The sequence below is a fragment of the Haemaphysalis longicornis genome, unplaced genomic scaffold, assembly GCF_048455015.1.
Source record: "Haemaphysalis longicornis isolate Haplotype H1 unplaced genomic scaffold, Haemaphysalis longicornis Haplotype H1 scaffold_2, whole genome shotgun sequence".
Lineage (NCBI taxonomy): Eukaryota > Metazoa > Arthropoda > Arachnida > Ixodida > Ixodidae > Haemaphysalis > Haemaphysalis longicornis.
In genome coordinates this window covers 119,189,519-119,205,472 of record NW_027526295.1, presented here as the reverse complement: position 1 = coordinate 119,205,472, position 15,954 = coordinate 119,189,519, and the positions used below count along the sequence as shown (strand labels likewise).

At 46.4% G+C, this 15,954-nt stretch overlaps 1 protein-coding gene and 1 non-coding gene across 3 annotated transcripts in view; one reads left to right on the top strand and one right to left on the bottom strand.

Moving 5' to 3' along the window:
- The first annotated feature begins 587 nt into the window (after positions 1-587).
- On the top strand, positions 588-749 carry LOC144171227 (U1 spliceosomal RNA). Its single transcript, XR_013322901.1, has one exon. It is a non-coding gene; the product is annotated as a U1 spliceosomal RNA (small nuclear RNA).
- Positions 750-5,835: 5,086 nt separating this feature from the next.
- LOC144169155 (cytochrome P450 3A4-like) overlaps positions 5,836-15,954 on the bottom strand; it is a 68,189-nt gene continuing 58,070 nt past the window's right edge. For both annotated transcript variants that reach the window (XM_077698187.1, XM_077698188.1), the window contains exons 12-15: positions 14,342-14,433; positions 12,200-12,340; positions 11,200-11,362; positions 5,836-6,021 (exon numbers count right to left, since the gene is read on the bottom strand). In XM_077698187.1, the coding sequence (XP_077554313.1) occupies positions 5,932-6,021; positions 11,200-11,362; positions 12,200-12,340; positions 14,342-14,433 (486 nt within the window). In that variant the 3' untranslated portion in view covers positions 5,836-5,931. The remainder of the gene's footprint in view (positions 6,022-11,199; positions 11,363-12,199; positions 12,341-14,341; positions 14,434-15,954) is intronic.

Below are 15,954 nucleotides of genomic sequence, written 5' to 3'. Positions count from 1 at the left end.
TGTCTTCGTGTTTGCGTTCATTTTCCGTTTGTTATTTTTCGCAATAATCACTATGAGCCATGTAGCCAAGCAAACAGCGCTTCTATAGCTCCAAAAAAAATGTTCAAATTGTCCTTTGGTGAAGTGGAGAGATCACAGCACTAGGCTGGGAAGTTCCAGTCCGTACTTACCGGTGTGAAAGTACCGGACACTATAACCAGTTCCCGTATTTCCGCTCATTTGAAACGCCGTGTGCATATAAACGCTCGCAGCCTTACAATTATAAATCCATTGTTTCCCTTTCCATCTATTTGCCGGCAGACGTCTCGGCTGGCCACATTCGCGCCTCTAGCGACTGAAAGTATTATTATAGAAAAGCATATTCAGAAGAATTTTTAAACTTTTTGACATTTTGTTTTGAAGTGCGAGCCCTTTTTTACGAAATGGACGAAACGTAACCTGGCACTTTGGCCTCTTGTACAGACAGATGCGCGTGTTTTATGTAATATGCTGCTCTAATGCGAAATTTTGATGTTTCGGAATCTGCCCACTGAAGCCCTGCGGTGAGTCTTCCTCGGTTGCGTTGCCACGAGGGGCGCTCCCCAGGCATACTTACCTGGTGCAGGGGTTACCCTGATCATTGAGGGGGTGCCTCCAGGGAGGACACGGGCATTGCACTGCGCCCGTGTTGGGCCCTGCCACTATCCCGTCACTGGGAGGTGGGGCACTTAATTTTTGGTAGCGGGGAACTGCGCCAGAGCGGATCCCCTTCCTTCTACAATTCCAAAGACAGACTGGTCAGCGTTAGCTTCACGGGGCCTTGATCTGTGAGGCCGCAAAGGTCATACGAGAGCGTACCTTGTCAATTAACAATTGTGCCCCGTGAACTGAGCGTGGCGAGCATAGTTTGTTGTTAGTTCCGGAACTCAACGCCGGTTCTGTGGAGCCACAGAGCCCACCCTGAGTTCCGGAAGTCACAATCGTATAGATCGTAGAACGCAAGTTTTCCGTTTTCTTCCTGGTAGTTTAAGAAATTCCGGGCCATCTCCACTAACGTGAAACTTGGGGCGGACCGAAGCATTGCGACCTTGGCGTTGTTTCCAATGGAGATGAAACCTTTGTGGGGTAAGGTGCGACCTGCGATGAGACCTGCACGTACCTAGTGTCCGCCAGTTTAATACCGGAATCGCCATGACCATCTTCAACCGGATTGAAAAATGCAAAATAACAATACTAAGGCAGCCCTTTACCCGCCATTATCAGGGTAAAGAGATTGGCGATGTATTTTTTTTTGTGTACTTAATGAGTGGCGTTATTTTTACTTGATCAATACAGCGATAAGAATAGAAAAACTCAATTCAAAGTTTTATGGTGCGGACGAGCCGCCCGCTTCGGTACACGTAGCCGCTGAGGGTTATAAGGCCGGCAGCCTGCGCCCGCTGTTGCTGTAAGCTCCTCGCACCAACCGTCTACTCTATAGCACTTTAGGACTATCCACAGGAGGTTGTCCTGAATACAGAGATAAAACAGTGTTGAAAGCGAGGTGGTGGCAGAAAACGTGCCTGTGGTCTGTAATAAGCGTAATCGAGTGGTCGTATTTTTGCCTGTTTGCTTTTGGCGTGAAATCTGGGCGTACAAAAGTAGAAAGTAGCGACTATGGCTGCGAATTTCGCTTTGGGGAAGTGGAGGGGAGGTGGACCACGATATGTGTCACGACAGACATCAGAAACAAACCCTGAGGAAACCTTTGTCGGCAAGCTGATGAGCGTGTTCACCCCCTTCAATTTATGCATGACCAGGAATCCAATGCAGCCCACCAAATTCTTAATGTGAGTTAATTTTGTTATGGTTTGGACAAGTACTAACAACATTTTGCTCAGCATACATAGAAATACTTCTTGAATGAAGTACCTCGTAGCCCGTTTTCAAGGCACCTCCATTTGCAAGTTTATAAAGCAGTTTAGAAACCTTTAGTATTTTCGTGTTCAATGTCAACTTTCCAAGTACCGATCCCAAAGCATGTTCTGTAAATTTTCTCACCAAACTAAGTGAACAAGTCAATGCCATCTGCAAACCCCAGGCGGCTCAAGTATTCCCTATCTATATGTCGCACCGATTTTTTCATAATGAGCTCCCTTAAGACCCTTTTAAGACAGGCTGTAACTGCGTTTTGAGAGGCTGCCAGTCAGCCATCCTGGTTTCTTTGCACTGCTGCCAGACAACGCCTCAAACTCAGAGCCACGAATAGTGATACATACTTTTGAATGTCTGCTGACATCATCCAAACTTATGAGAATCTTACGCTGGTGGTTGTCACAACAAATGAATGCTGCTTCTTAGGGGCATTTCAGATAGTTCAGAAGAACTGACCGTGGTAAATATGACGTGGCGCGTCTTGTATCGTCCCCTCAGCTTGTGTTCTTTGACTTATACCATCCATATTCACCTACTACAACAGCCACAAAGCCATTAACGAAACAGGTAGCACTCAATAAGGCGTTCTTTTCGTCAGACATGCCAAAAACGTCATTTTCAGCCTAGGAAACGAAATGCTAGAACAAGCAAAAGAATATATTTATACCCCGGAAAGATGGTTAGTGTTGACCCCAACCCCCAAAAATAAATTTGGCGCAGAATAGGTATGGATTGGGAAGCACTCGGCACGCACTCCTAAATAATGAAAAGTACGCCACCTCTGTCACTCAAAATAAAAATCTACAACCAGTGCATACTGCCGGTGATGACATGCGGAGCTGAAACTTGGCGCCTTACTAAGCAACTAGAAAGCAAACTGAGGTCTGCTCAAGCGGCCATAAAACGAATAATGTTAGGAGTAACACTCAGGGACACGAAACGCGCTACCTGGATCAGAGAACAAACTAGAGTGGACGATATCATAGTTCAAAAAAAAGAAAAAAAACTGTGGTTGATTCCTCTGTCATAGAAATCGGTAAAACACGGAAGTGAAATGTGGAGCGAAACCTGCTGCTGAGCATGATTTGAAGGTCACTAGCTGTCTTGTGGGTGTGCTTGGCGAGCTACGTCGTGTTGGCGGGTCGATTCGGCAAAGGTGTACTGGCGTCATTTTCGTGACGGAGGTGGCGTCAGTGAAATCTTGGTGTATGGCAGCATAATACACTTTCGTGTTAAAATATAAAACCCGGAAACGAACAACCCTAAGTATAACGTACTCTTTAGCATTAATGGTTGCTTCCCCGCAAGAAGACCTTTTGTGCAGGGGTGCACCCTTTAAAGGCTGCTTGCTTTGTTGTAGTGTCGTCAATTCCGTGACAAATATGACACCAGGGAAATCTTCGTGTATCCTGGAATAAAACAGTTAAAAAATAGGCTTGGGCTGGTCATATGGTGAGACGAAGCGGCAACCGGTGGATAATTAGGGTGAAAGAATGGATGTCAATAGATAGGTATACTAGAAGGGGAAGGCCATTAACTCGATGGAGGGATGAAATGCGGAACTTGGGGGTAAACTGTGGACTCGAGCAGAGAAGGAGAGGGGCGGTTGGAGGTCAATGGGACAGGCCTTCATTCTGCAGTGGATTTGAGTAGGTTTGTGATGATGATGATGATGCCGACATGAATAGAATGATAGAAATTATCAGGGCAGTTAAGTCCGTTCACGGGATTTGAACGTGTAAGCAATGAAAGCCCGTAAGCTTTCCCTCGCGATACTTCTTAAACACTTGTTTATAATAAAATCGTGTCGGCGTGTCTTTCTTTGCTTTTTATTCTTTGCCTTTTGGCTCCTATTGCTGCTTTTTTTCTCCTGTGATCGTGCCTTGCAGGTGCATTTGTAAGCGTATATGGCGTAGGCGTATAGGTGTATAGGCGTTGTAGACGTATTCCGTGCTTACCCGGTACAAAAACCGATGGCCCACCCGGTGTAGGAACCCCTCCATCACGAAACCCCCTGTGAACTGTTTCTTCATGCAGATTGCAGGCACTTCGCGCTTGTACTTCCCCACAATCAGCGTTGATTAAGGACAGCATGGTCGTGGTGGTGCAACCATTTATCGAGCTGTTGTCTGTGAAAGTGGTCCCTCAGTCCAGTGATCCATGGGACAAACGGCGTTCTTTCAGTTGGGCGCCAAAAGGAGCTGTGGCTCCAGTTGACTTCGGGTTGTCAGGTTCCCCCACAGCTCGAGAAGGGGGAGGCGAGAGGAACTGAGGAAAGTTTGGGTTTTATAGCGAGCCTAAAATGTTGTGAGTTGGATCTGTGGTTGATTGCAATATTGCCCTTCTGCAGAGCGTCGGTCAGGGTACAGAGAATGGAGCCGATTTCTATGAGGGAACGTTTGTTTGGAGCAGGCGGAGGATTGTTTCGTCTTCTTTGGGTAGTGGGGGCACCGATGTTCTCCTTGTGTTCCGTCACGTGGTGCTCCTACCCACAGGAAGTGCCGTCAAGTGCACATTGACGCGCACACACCGCACACGTTTAGTCAGCACTGTGGATCATTCCTGGCGTCAATGTAGCATGTTCGTCTTATGCCGCGGAGGTCGGTGACTTATTCTCACCCAGACAGAAACATAAAACACTTTATTTTTGAAGCCATTGATTCACTTTGTTAAACCAGGAGCCTCACCGAGAAGTTTGACGTCAATTTGATCTTTGACGGGTTCTTGCTCTGCGCTTTCGGCTAGATTTGAAGCATCCTGCAACAACGATGCCGTACTTTTGTACTCATGTGGCATACAGTAATTGCACATTGCAAAATTGGAAGTGCAAGCGGGTTCTTCGCGGGTATTGTCAACAGTAAGGGCGGACGTAGCCAGAGTACGAGGTGTATTGTTGGTTGTTCGGTAGTAGTAAATGTGAGTTTTCCTCGGTGTACCGCTTCTTTGTGTTGTTTTTTAATGCCTAAACCTGGTTTCCTCGGCTGTTACTAAGTGTTGTCGTTGGGGTTGAAAATGTACCTGGTGAAGGCTTCAAAGCTGCTGTTTGAGATTTCTAAATTGGGGTCCGAAGTTTGAGCTGTCAAAATGTAACATTTCAGAAAACATCCCTTACGTTACCGCAAAGAAGTACAAAAATATCAGCCTTGTGCCTCATGCCTTCATTTTTTTCTCCCGCGTGTGTAATTTCGAACAGACCAGGAAAATTTCAACATTCCAGAATTAGCTCGTTTCTTATTCAATATTACCAATCACTGCCAAAGTTACGGTGTATTGAAAAACTTAGGAAGGCCATTTTCGACCCTGTTATTTCTACCGCTATGGCACGAGCTGTGATGTGACAAATGCGGTTGTGGTAGGAATACAGTGCTGTGTTTTAGAACGTGCCGCGTCTTAGAAACACTACCAGGCATCCATATGGTACCTTTTCTTGTAATGCAAAAGCTGGTGGGCCACCACGCCCGAAATTATAAACAACGCGTCTAGATGCCTTACGCACAATTGCAAAATGAGGTGTTATCATGGTTTTATTTTGGCTGACACTAAAAGAAGTATGACCAATACTAGAGAAACTTTTATAAATTTCAGTATAGAAAAAGAATATGGATTTGCCGTTCTGGGCTTCCGTCGACACGCCCCTCAACAGAAGGGAAAGGACAAAATGAGCTGTGAAAATGCATTTGGAAAAAAGAAGAGGCCGAGAAGGGGGCACGCCTCTCAAAGAGCGTGTGCCCGTTTATAGCTTATGGAATCAACCGTATAGTTTCAACGCTTGCACCTCATTGACACGGACGTCCCCTTTCCACATTTTTTTGTAAGTTTTGTGGTTTACCCACATCGAATAAAGAAGCACGCAGAGCTGTAATTGCTTTATTGAAGTCGTGCGTTCCCATGTTGTTCTCAGGTCGCATTAGCTGTCTTGCGCCGGGAAAAAGTCGGCGAAAATGGTTGGCGCACCGGATAAAAAGACCTCTTATAGCATTATTTTCAGAGAAGGTCATGGCGCAACGCTTATCTCTTCTAATGCCGCCGGCGCAGGACTTAAGCTTCAGCAGGGATCCTGGAGAACTTGAGCCAGGGGCCTTCGCGGGGTTCGCAGACCATCGAGTAGAAGCGCAGTTCCAGCTTTTCCTGAAACGGAGCATGAACCCGTTAAAGAAGTTGATAGGTGTCACCAGCGGCGCTTCGAATTAAAGTAATAAAAACGGAACAGCACCCTTATTAAATATCTGCAAGCACCGTTAACCTTTAGGGGGGCTAGTTTATAAATGAAAAATTTTCAAGTTAACCTGGAGGTTATAAATTTCATTTAAAAGGATTACTTCTTGGTTCAGAGGCAATATATTGTCACGTGACAACGCAGAGATAGCTTGTCAGGAAGAAGGTGTATTTACAAAAGACACCGTAGTCAGCGGGACAGAGGCGGGTTGATGGTGCGAACCCAGTCCACTGGGAACTAGGACTTCATCTCTTCATTCCGTCGGTCATCGACCAGCGTATTTCCACCGGGGCACATACCCACATAGGGAGAGATTAGCCTCATGGATATGGGGTTATGCTCCGTGTAAGTTTCTCGGGAAGCTGGGCAAAGTCTGTGACAATATATCTAGTGGTAGTGTAGTGCCTTAGCACAATTAACATTTTGTCTTAAATTATGCGCACCATTCAGGCTTTATTCTTTCGGAATTCAGTATAGCTGACCAGTTGTCTTTCTCATCAGTCACAGTACCGGAACCTACAAAGGGGACTGAAATGCCGACGGGCATTCGGACACAAATGGCAACGAGTAACGTTTACACAAGACATATTCTCGCCTGAGCTACACTAATGTTTGCGTCACAGATGTCAAGCTTTTTTGACCTCCTACGCTGCTATGCAAAACAGCCAACTTGAAAGGCCGCTCTGTGAGGCGAGCGGCAAGGCCTACGTTTTTCAAGGACGCCAACATTTAGTGGTGACAAAACTGCAGGATTTTTCATTTCCCATTTTACGCACTCGAAAAAACCCTTTTTGACCCGTTTGAAACCATGCACTCGAAGTGTGCCAGCGATTCTTGGTTTATCTCAATGGTCGTGCTACCGTCGGGGTCGGAAGTTTCTCACAATATTTATACTCGAACTTCGCGTGGATAAATAGATAATGAAAACAGAACAGGGTTGCAAAGCAATTATCGCTTACGGCTTTTCATGATGGCCATAAAAGGTTACAACACACATACAGGTTTTTAATGCTCATTAGCTCTGTAAATGTCTACCCAGTTTTCTTAAAATAGCTTTCTTATATTTAGTTGCGCAGTTAAACTAAAATTGAGGCTAAAACAACCTTGTTCTGGGTAGTACATTTCGCGGTCCCCTATCTGGCAAGCAAGAAGGGAGTGTAGAAGTTCCTGCTAACACGCAAAGCCAGTAGGAGTACCGTTTCTGTCCCCTATAAGCGAGGTCGTTTGTATCAGGACGCCAACTGACTATCTCGCCATTCTGTCGACCGACCCCGCCTTAAAGGGCTGGTGAAGAGCTTTTGAAAAAAAATTTAGTTGGGGGCATTAAATTATGGTTTTCTTGACGCTGAATGCGAAAAACGTGTTTATTTTATGTGTAAATACAACCAAACCATCTTTTTTCGTCAAAACAAACGACATCTGCCCGCGGGCGCGGTGAGAGCCCTGGCTCCCTATCGCGATTGGCTGGCGGCACATGACGTCATATTCGGAAGTGCCGGCGCTGCGGTGACCGCTCGGCCTGAAGATCTCATTCTGTTCCCGTTCAGGTACCGGCCAGAAGGTCCTCTGGTGAATGGAGGGCTCACACAATCTTTCCTTAGAATAGGAGAGCCTGATGGAAATAATAGACGCAACAGGTTCTCCCCGTACGACTCATGGCCGACTTGTTCCTCGGGTGCAGGGAAGTTGCGCAAGATATTGGTTCGCCGCTTTCACTACCAGCGCTAGTCACTATTCCTGGCACAATTTTTCAACCCACCATCATCCCCATCCTCGAATATGGAACTGTTTTTACAGTTCGACAGGCGGGAACACGCTCTGTGCAGCGGCCTGCGATGCGCACAGGCAGTGCGGCCGCCGCCGGTCGCTGCATCGCGCAGAGGTGCTGGCGTGGGGTCGCTGCTCGGCCAGTCAGCGGAACGTGGCATTGCTGCATATACGCATGTTTTAGAACAGGGGAGCCGAACGTCGGTCGCCCCCACAACAGGTAGAGGAACCAAAGCGCAGCACGCTGGTCCCCGACGAGCTTTAGAACGCCTTCCCCAACAGCTCCAGCCGGCACAGGTTGCACGGAGTCGCCGCTGATGTTGGGAACTTTAGGCTTAGCACCAAGGGAGATAGTTGGTCGCTGCTATCTCTACAATTGCGAACGACTATCCTTAACACAGTTTTTCACCACACTATCATCCCCTTTCTCGCCTGTGGAACCTTATTCCTACGTCGATAGTCATTCTAGCGATCGACGTTGTGGTCATTCTTGCGCGCAGGTTACGCCATTCATCGGCCTTTCGCCGCAACTCGTGCTCGGGCAGATTCAATTGAGGCCGTCGACGAGCCTCCGCGACCGGTCGGCGCTCCGCATCGCGATACAAATTCGATCACCTCTTTCGAAATCGCCTTGGATGACAGTCCCTAACACAAATTTTCACCGCACTATCATCCTCTCTTGCACGTTTACCTTGCTTTTCGCGACGGCCTTGATTCTGGACGGCAGCGAAGAGGGGTTGCTGCCGCGGCATATGTGGTGCGAGCCGTTTCGTGCGCCGTACGGGCATGCGCGAACGGCGAGTGAGCGGAGCGCTACCGCGCGCAGAAAACGCTTCATGTTTTCAGCTTGCTTGATTTCTTCATAAAATCTAGCTATTCAGCTAAGCTGTCGTCACAGCCAACAACGTTAATCGGGAAAACGAGCAAGAAGTTCGGGAAGCCCAGAGCGCTGTGGTCCCAAACATTTTCTAATTCCCTTATAATGATGGATCAGGAACTTGGGGTACCTCCGTATTTGTTTGAGCCCGTCGCTTCGCGTATGAAGCACAGAGCACCCGACGACACGGCCGGCCCCGTGACTACTCGTGAAGGCAATGTAGTAGCCACGGGCGCTCGGGTAGGAAATCTAATATAGGAGTCGCATTAGGGAATCACACAGTAGCATTACGATTAAAAATCTACGCGGAAGCAGCTCTAGACAATGGTGATTAATAAAGTGCATATTACACGCCCGCTTAATTCGGAACTTCGCCCAGAAAACTTGGACACAGCGAAGCGGCGGCGCACGTCGCTGGCCGTTTTCCGAATATGACGCTACTTCCGGCCGCTGCCGCTGAGTTTCTCGCTCTTCCGGCGATGCGGCAGGGAGCAGTGGGCGGGGCGAAGGGTCAACTTTAACAACGAATACCGCTGTCCCCGAGCTAAAAATGATTTTAAAAAATTTACAGGCATAAACTGACCAATGTAATAATTGTAAAAAGCAGAGTTTTGCCCGGTTTTAAAAGCGCTTCAGTAGCCCTTTAACTGTCATAATTTTGAGTCCTCACCATCTGATTTGCTCAGCTATTGGGAGGCAAGAGCACTGAGAGCGATCATGAATCTGCATCTTATCCCGCCGCAACTTCTGTTCTGGAAGTCCATCTCACTAATGAGGATTCTTAACATATTCGTTCGACAGATCCTGATCACTTGGACGACCGCCCATCATTGGCAACCTGAGGCTGACCCGCATTTACGGCCGAATACGGCACCTTTTGTTTCGGCCCGGACTTCATCGCTACATCGGCGCTTGTCAACGCCTGCTTCACTTTGCCTGCTTGCCTTGTCTAGCCGCTTGTCCTGCCCCATGAACCACTCTGTCACATCCCGATGGAAGTTCTTGAGGTTTTTATCCTACACCTACATCCGAAAACAAGTAGGCGGGTGTTGCTACGCGGTATGCAGTGACCCGTGCAATCCCAGCTGACTGTGCTACTGAGCTCGCGAATTTTCTTCGTTCTGATATAGATCTGTATTACGGTGCTTTATCAAAACCCTAAGGGACAGGGGCTGCTGCATTTTATAGAAGATTTTTGGTGAAATAGAGGTTTAGCAACTGCGACCACTCACTGCATCACGCCTGGGCGGTAGGGGAGCGCGACAGAATCGTGGTTCGTGCGGGTGTTAGTGTGCATGTTGTGCACTGCCGCCAGTGTAGAGGCGCCTCTCTGACAAAGTGAAAGCTCTTTAATTCGAACTTCAATCAATCGAATTTATGGATAATTTGAACTGTACGATTTGGTCCGACCGAACTCCATAGAAGCTTCTGTGTTAAAAAGCCCCATTAATTCGAACGCGAATAGGTTCCGCTAACGATAATTTAACTGCGCCCAAAAGCACCAGCCGCTTGGTGCCTGGTACACGACCAGAGAGAGAGACCCGGAGCCTATTCACTATTCCCCGTTTCTTCGGGAACCAAGATAATAAATAATAGAGAAGCTTAAATCGAGTTAAACCAATCTAAAACCCACATGGTGGACATTTTCGAAGACTCGTTCCTTGCTGACTTCCTCGATGTAGAGTGCAGTAATATGTGATGCGCTGACTGATGATGACATCTTATGTCGGTTCAGAAGCGCAGAACCAGTCGCCGCCTGTGACCACGGGGAGGAGGAGGCCGAAGCATCAAGAAACTCATGATCCGAATGAATACCGCCTGTATCTTTAGTTTTGAAGAAGGCAAAGAGGAGGCCCTCCGCTACGTGCGCTGGTTAGAGAAAAAAGTGTTGGCTATCGCTTTCAAGGACAGAAGACACCCTGCTATTGCGGATTTTTTTAGACCTCAAAGTGACGATATGACCTCCTGCTTCCAAATCACAGTGCACCCTTGTTATTTTCGCTTTCATTAGTTCAAACATTTATTGTTTCGAACTGAGGATGCTTCAGCCTGCGTTTCGAATTAGCGGGCGTTTAGTGTATGGGCTAAGGGCGGTAAGCACACAAAAAAGACCACGTAGAGGAGGAGTAGTTAGGCCTGCGCCGTCCAAAAGAAGCGCGGAGCCCATTAAAGGTCGCCGTTAAGCGTTGCTCTGTCATAAACCTGAAAACACTGGCCGACATCTCAAAGAAGGAACTCATGCGAACTCTGATGCAGACGCGTTAGAGAGATCAAGGAAGATGCAATGGGCCTATTCTTAAGGACTCAAATGAATAATTAGAAGTGCTTCCGCACTAAAAACGAGTACGTACCAGCGTTCCGTAATGTTTGAAGGGCAGTTGTAAAGCTTCGGAAGCATTGCAGTATTTTTAGGCCTTTCCCTAGCTACATGAGCGCATATACTCGCCTTCTGAGAGGGTCCCGGCTGGATGCGGAATCGCTCTACGATGCGGCCGATGGTGTAGATGATTTCGACTAGCGCCAGTCGTTTGCCGATGCAGTTCCGGGGGCCCTGGCCGAATGGCTGGTAGGCCATGCCATGCTGCAGAGCGACGTTGTCTGGCAGGAACCTGCACACAAGCTTTGTTATGCGTGGGTCCCGTAAAAGTAGACAGTTTAGGGGCGCAAACGTTAAGACAGGCATGCGCACTCGCCCTGACCGACTACTGTCTACGGGCCTACCTCGGATCGAAGTGGCCTAGATGTTCTTAGTGTGAATACGGCGGCATGCTATCTGCTATTTGGATGAGCCTCATGTACTATTGGGTTGCTCGTATTTTGCCGCCCTGAGTTTTAGGTTAACTGCCTATAAACCATACAACCACAGTGGGCTCTGAGTCTCTAAGACGTGCAGATGCATGGCATGAAGTAGGATGGAAAGTTGGACTAGTTGTTTCAGATTCAAAGTCATAATGAAAAACAGCCTTTCTTCCTCTGAAACAGCTTTTAACGGCTTATATAGCGCTGAAACATCGTTTCAGCGTTTTGTCCCTGTGTTTCTTGCACTGTTTTTTTTTTTTTTTTGTCATAAGCATGGCAGGCGTGTCGCACGTTCCGTCATTTTTCACGGAGACCGTACTTTCAAGCGGGAAGACTTTTAAAAACGCTGTAGGTACACAAGGTCTGAGGCATTGCAGTGAATACGTGCTGACTTTTGCAAACTCAGTGCCTTTTTATATGACCAGCATAAGTATGTTTTGACAGTGAATCCAACTACTCGTATCACAGAATTTTGGCATTTTAGCACCGCGAATACTCCACATGAAGACTGATATTTTCTATCCTGTCAAAACTAGATTGGTGCTAGCCTTGCGTGTTGCACAAAAAGCAAAACGTTGGTGCGTTTCATTTTGAGCATTTTTTAACAACACTTGAAGCTACTTAGGCGAGAGAAGAAGATCCGCTACCTGTCGGGGTCGAATTTTTCGGGCTCAGACCAGGCCGCTGGGTCCTTCTGCACCACCATAGTTGGTGACATGATGCTTAGGCCTGCCTTGTACTTGATGCCCTTGTACTCAAAGTCTTCGCGGGCGGACCTCGTTGTAAATCTGAGGAAATGAAGTCAAGAACGAAAGAAATGCTTTCAACCAAGGGGTTCACTTTGAAATACATCAGCCCAGAATGTGAAGTCTAGCGCATAGAGTCCAAACGCAAGAATTCGGGAGCTCGGATTAGCTCTTTCCGCACTGGTTATCAGTTACTTGAAAGATGCAAGAGGGGAATAAAGACAGAAATAAAATTGTGGGGGATGCAAATATTAGCAGAAAAACAACTTCATGGACAGGAAACAAAGACGAGCGCAATTCACTCCTTCCCTTAAATTCTACCTTTTTCTTTGCTGCTGAAGAGGCACTTATAAGGGTGCTTACTCAGCCCTTGTCGTCTTCCGGAATTTTTTTATAGGCACGCCAAGAGAGTCATTTTAAGAACATAGGTCAAGCTACATCATGAACCAGTGGATGCTACCATTTGTTGTCTTTTCAAACTCATATTGAGACACTAAAGCAGTGGCTGAGTGAGAACTACTGCGTACTAGGAGGGGTATACATATAAAACACAGAACCGAAGCGGCCGAACCGAAGAACCGAAGCAGAACCGAAGCACAGAACCGAAGCACAGTACCGAAGAACACACGGCTGGTACCTCTGGCGGTAACAAGAGCTGTGCCGTACGAAAACCTTGGTGCCATGATCGCTATAGCGGGACGGGGCACGGTCTGACTTTGACATAACCAAGTTGAATGCAGCTCGCCACTGTCTATCATCTCATGCCTGTATATTTAGTGTCTGGCTTTTTAAACAAAATCCTGTATACCATCCGCCCATTTAAAAGCTATACTTTGACAAAGAGTTCGATCTATGCTATTTATTGCTTTGAAAAACACAGATTGAACTCCTGAGGCTTTGTACAGCCCTCGCATAATTTAAGTTGTTTGGAATCAGGCATTGGAGATCGTTCCAAGAGCGAAGCCGAAACAAACCAAAATTGCTAAAATTTTATTTCGCTTAAAAAAATTCTCGAGCTGCCCTAAAAACGTTAATATTATGGCCCTCTATTACGGCCCTCATGGTGTTTTCACTCTGTAATACTTATTTTCCTTTAGAGTGTGCAAACAGCACTGTTTAGGCACAGTTGAAGTTCACGTAGCTGTGGGTTGCATCCTCTCATAAAGGCACCGAATTTTACCAGTGCACTCATCTTTTCGGACAAGAAATGGCAAGCGTACAAGTAATGTAACCAAGGATTTATTACATTTTTGAGAAATATCCGTGCATAGACTGAAAGGAACAGCTGCATGGGCCAGCATGAAAATAGAGCGAGAAATCGACAAGGTGCAACGACGGAACTTGACCGGACGGCAGTCTTCTTTTTTTCGTGCCCCCGTATTGTTGAACTCCGTATTGTTGAGACAGAACCACTTTATGGCGCTCAATGAGAAATCCGCTGGCGTAGTCGCGAGATTCCGGTCCCCTGTGGGTACAATCCTGCGATTTCCTGTACGCACCGCGCGCCTTTTAATGATTCCTTCTGGATAGTTCTTATATTGTTTTTAGCAGCTGTAAAAGAACCCCCGCTGTTCGACCTCTGTAACCTTGAGGTAGATTCGTGGGTTTTGGCAAAGACAGCCTGGGTTCCAATCCCAGAAATGCGTAATTGTTTTAAAGACCCGTTATTTCTTTCTGTAAAATGTTCTGGCTCTATTCCACGCTCTCGTTTTGTAAATAAGGGTGCAGTGATATCTTTCGGGGCAGTTTAGAAACGGTTCGTGGTGTACCAACACATTTAATTATTTAAGCTGTCTGCATCGCACCTGAAGTGCCTGGCTTGTCCCTATCTTCGTACGGAATATCGCGTTGGTGTCAGAGGTAGCCTCGCAACATATAAAAACAACTTATGAAGACTATTATTCGCTGCCTACAATTTGCATATGCAATGTTAAAGCTTTGCAAAATGTTGGCAAGCACTCCTCTAAGACCACATCGGCTCTACCTTAGAGCCAGTTGCTACATATGCACTGAGCTTTATTAAAAATACATAGGCGTACTCACGCGACGACGACAGGGAAGAGTCTTAGTGTCTCGTCCACCACGTTCGCAATGTACTTAAGACCTTGCGTCACCGCAGTGTAGTCGAGGGAGCCCTGCACGGGAGACGCCACAGAGGAGGATAGACTCAGATTGAAGCCATGGCTAAATAACCGTGACGAAGTCTCATGAAATCAACAGCTGGGAAAATAGCGAAAGCGGTTTCATTTCGGAAAAGAACAGAAAAAATTATCGTCAAAGGAAGCATATTATTCTGAACATGTAGGTTTCTTGAGCATACCAGGTTGACGCGAACAATGCGAAAGAAATTTCGTTATTTGTTGTTTTATGCTCAAGGTGATTTCAAGTGCATTTCGTTTTGAAAATCTATACCTTGTGGGCATGATGCAACTAAGAGAGGCCAATCTGGGATACACTGGCCCCTCTTAGTCCCATCTACATTTTACTTTGTCATGTTGGCACCCGACAACCAAGGCTTACGATTAACGTTTAAGTAAGAATGGCCCCTATACGTTACGTGTAACAACGTTCGCTCATGAAATAAAAGCACGACAGCAGAAAACAGAAAAAAAATGTTGAGCTACAGCTTTCGTTTTTCGTATCGAGGAGCTACAGAAAGAGAAAAGGTTTTAGCTTATTTTTCTCCGCCGTGCCCAATATTAAGCGGAATGTGACCGGAGAGGTGTATTCGCCATGCACTCCCTGTGTTTTGTTTAGTTCTAGTAACGCCTTTATTCATCGTTTGAAATATACCGCGACCCCTTCTGCCGAATTACAGGCAGATGGTTACTTCATTTAGTGAACATTGAATATTCCTGTTCAGCAGAATATTGTTTATTTTATTTTAAAAATTTCCACTGCAATTTTAAATGTCGACCACTGGGTACTGTCTTCAGGTGTGTCGTAGTTTCTAACGTCGTGCTTTGTTTCTAATAATTTGCTAAAGTTTTAAAGTGCGTCCATCTAGGTGCTCGCAAAAATTGTAGTCTTGATAGACCGCTATTTGAGTGCCATTCGTTACTAAAGGAAAGCTCTCTAGCTTTACCACCCAACGATTCTTTTGTAGCGTGCGGGGCAACAAACACTGGCTATCGGCTATTAGTAGGATTTTGGCTATTAGTAGTGAACCGTACGTGGCCGTTACCGATGAACCTAATTAGAAAGGTGGTTGTAAAACAGCAAATGTGAATGGTGTGGCACTACGTGAGCGATTCTATGCAATGTTTCAATGGTTCGGGTAGTTTATTAATTTCGTGGTGCGCGCGTTGAAAGCAAGTTTCCGCCGCGTCATACCCCTCAAAATGCTTGCATTCTAGTCCGGCAGACCGCTCTTGCTTCCATCGTTGCGGTTAGCCCTATATTAATTTTTTGGTAATTGGGTTAAATATTACGTATCTTGTGTTGACACAATTTGGTCCGCTTCCTTTTTTTGAAGCAGCTGTGAACGTTATGAAACGTAGACGTTAGTGTTATTGGTTACCTAAAACATTTTTGTGTGACCGTGTTCATTTTATGCACGTACTTTATTAGATCACGGCACTGCGGAATGCAGGGTATGAAAACCAAGTTTAAATTCTTGGGTGACGCTGTGTTGAATTGTCAGTACGTATTTACGG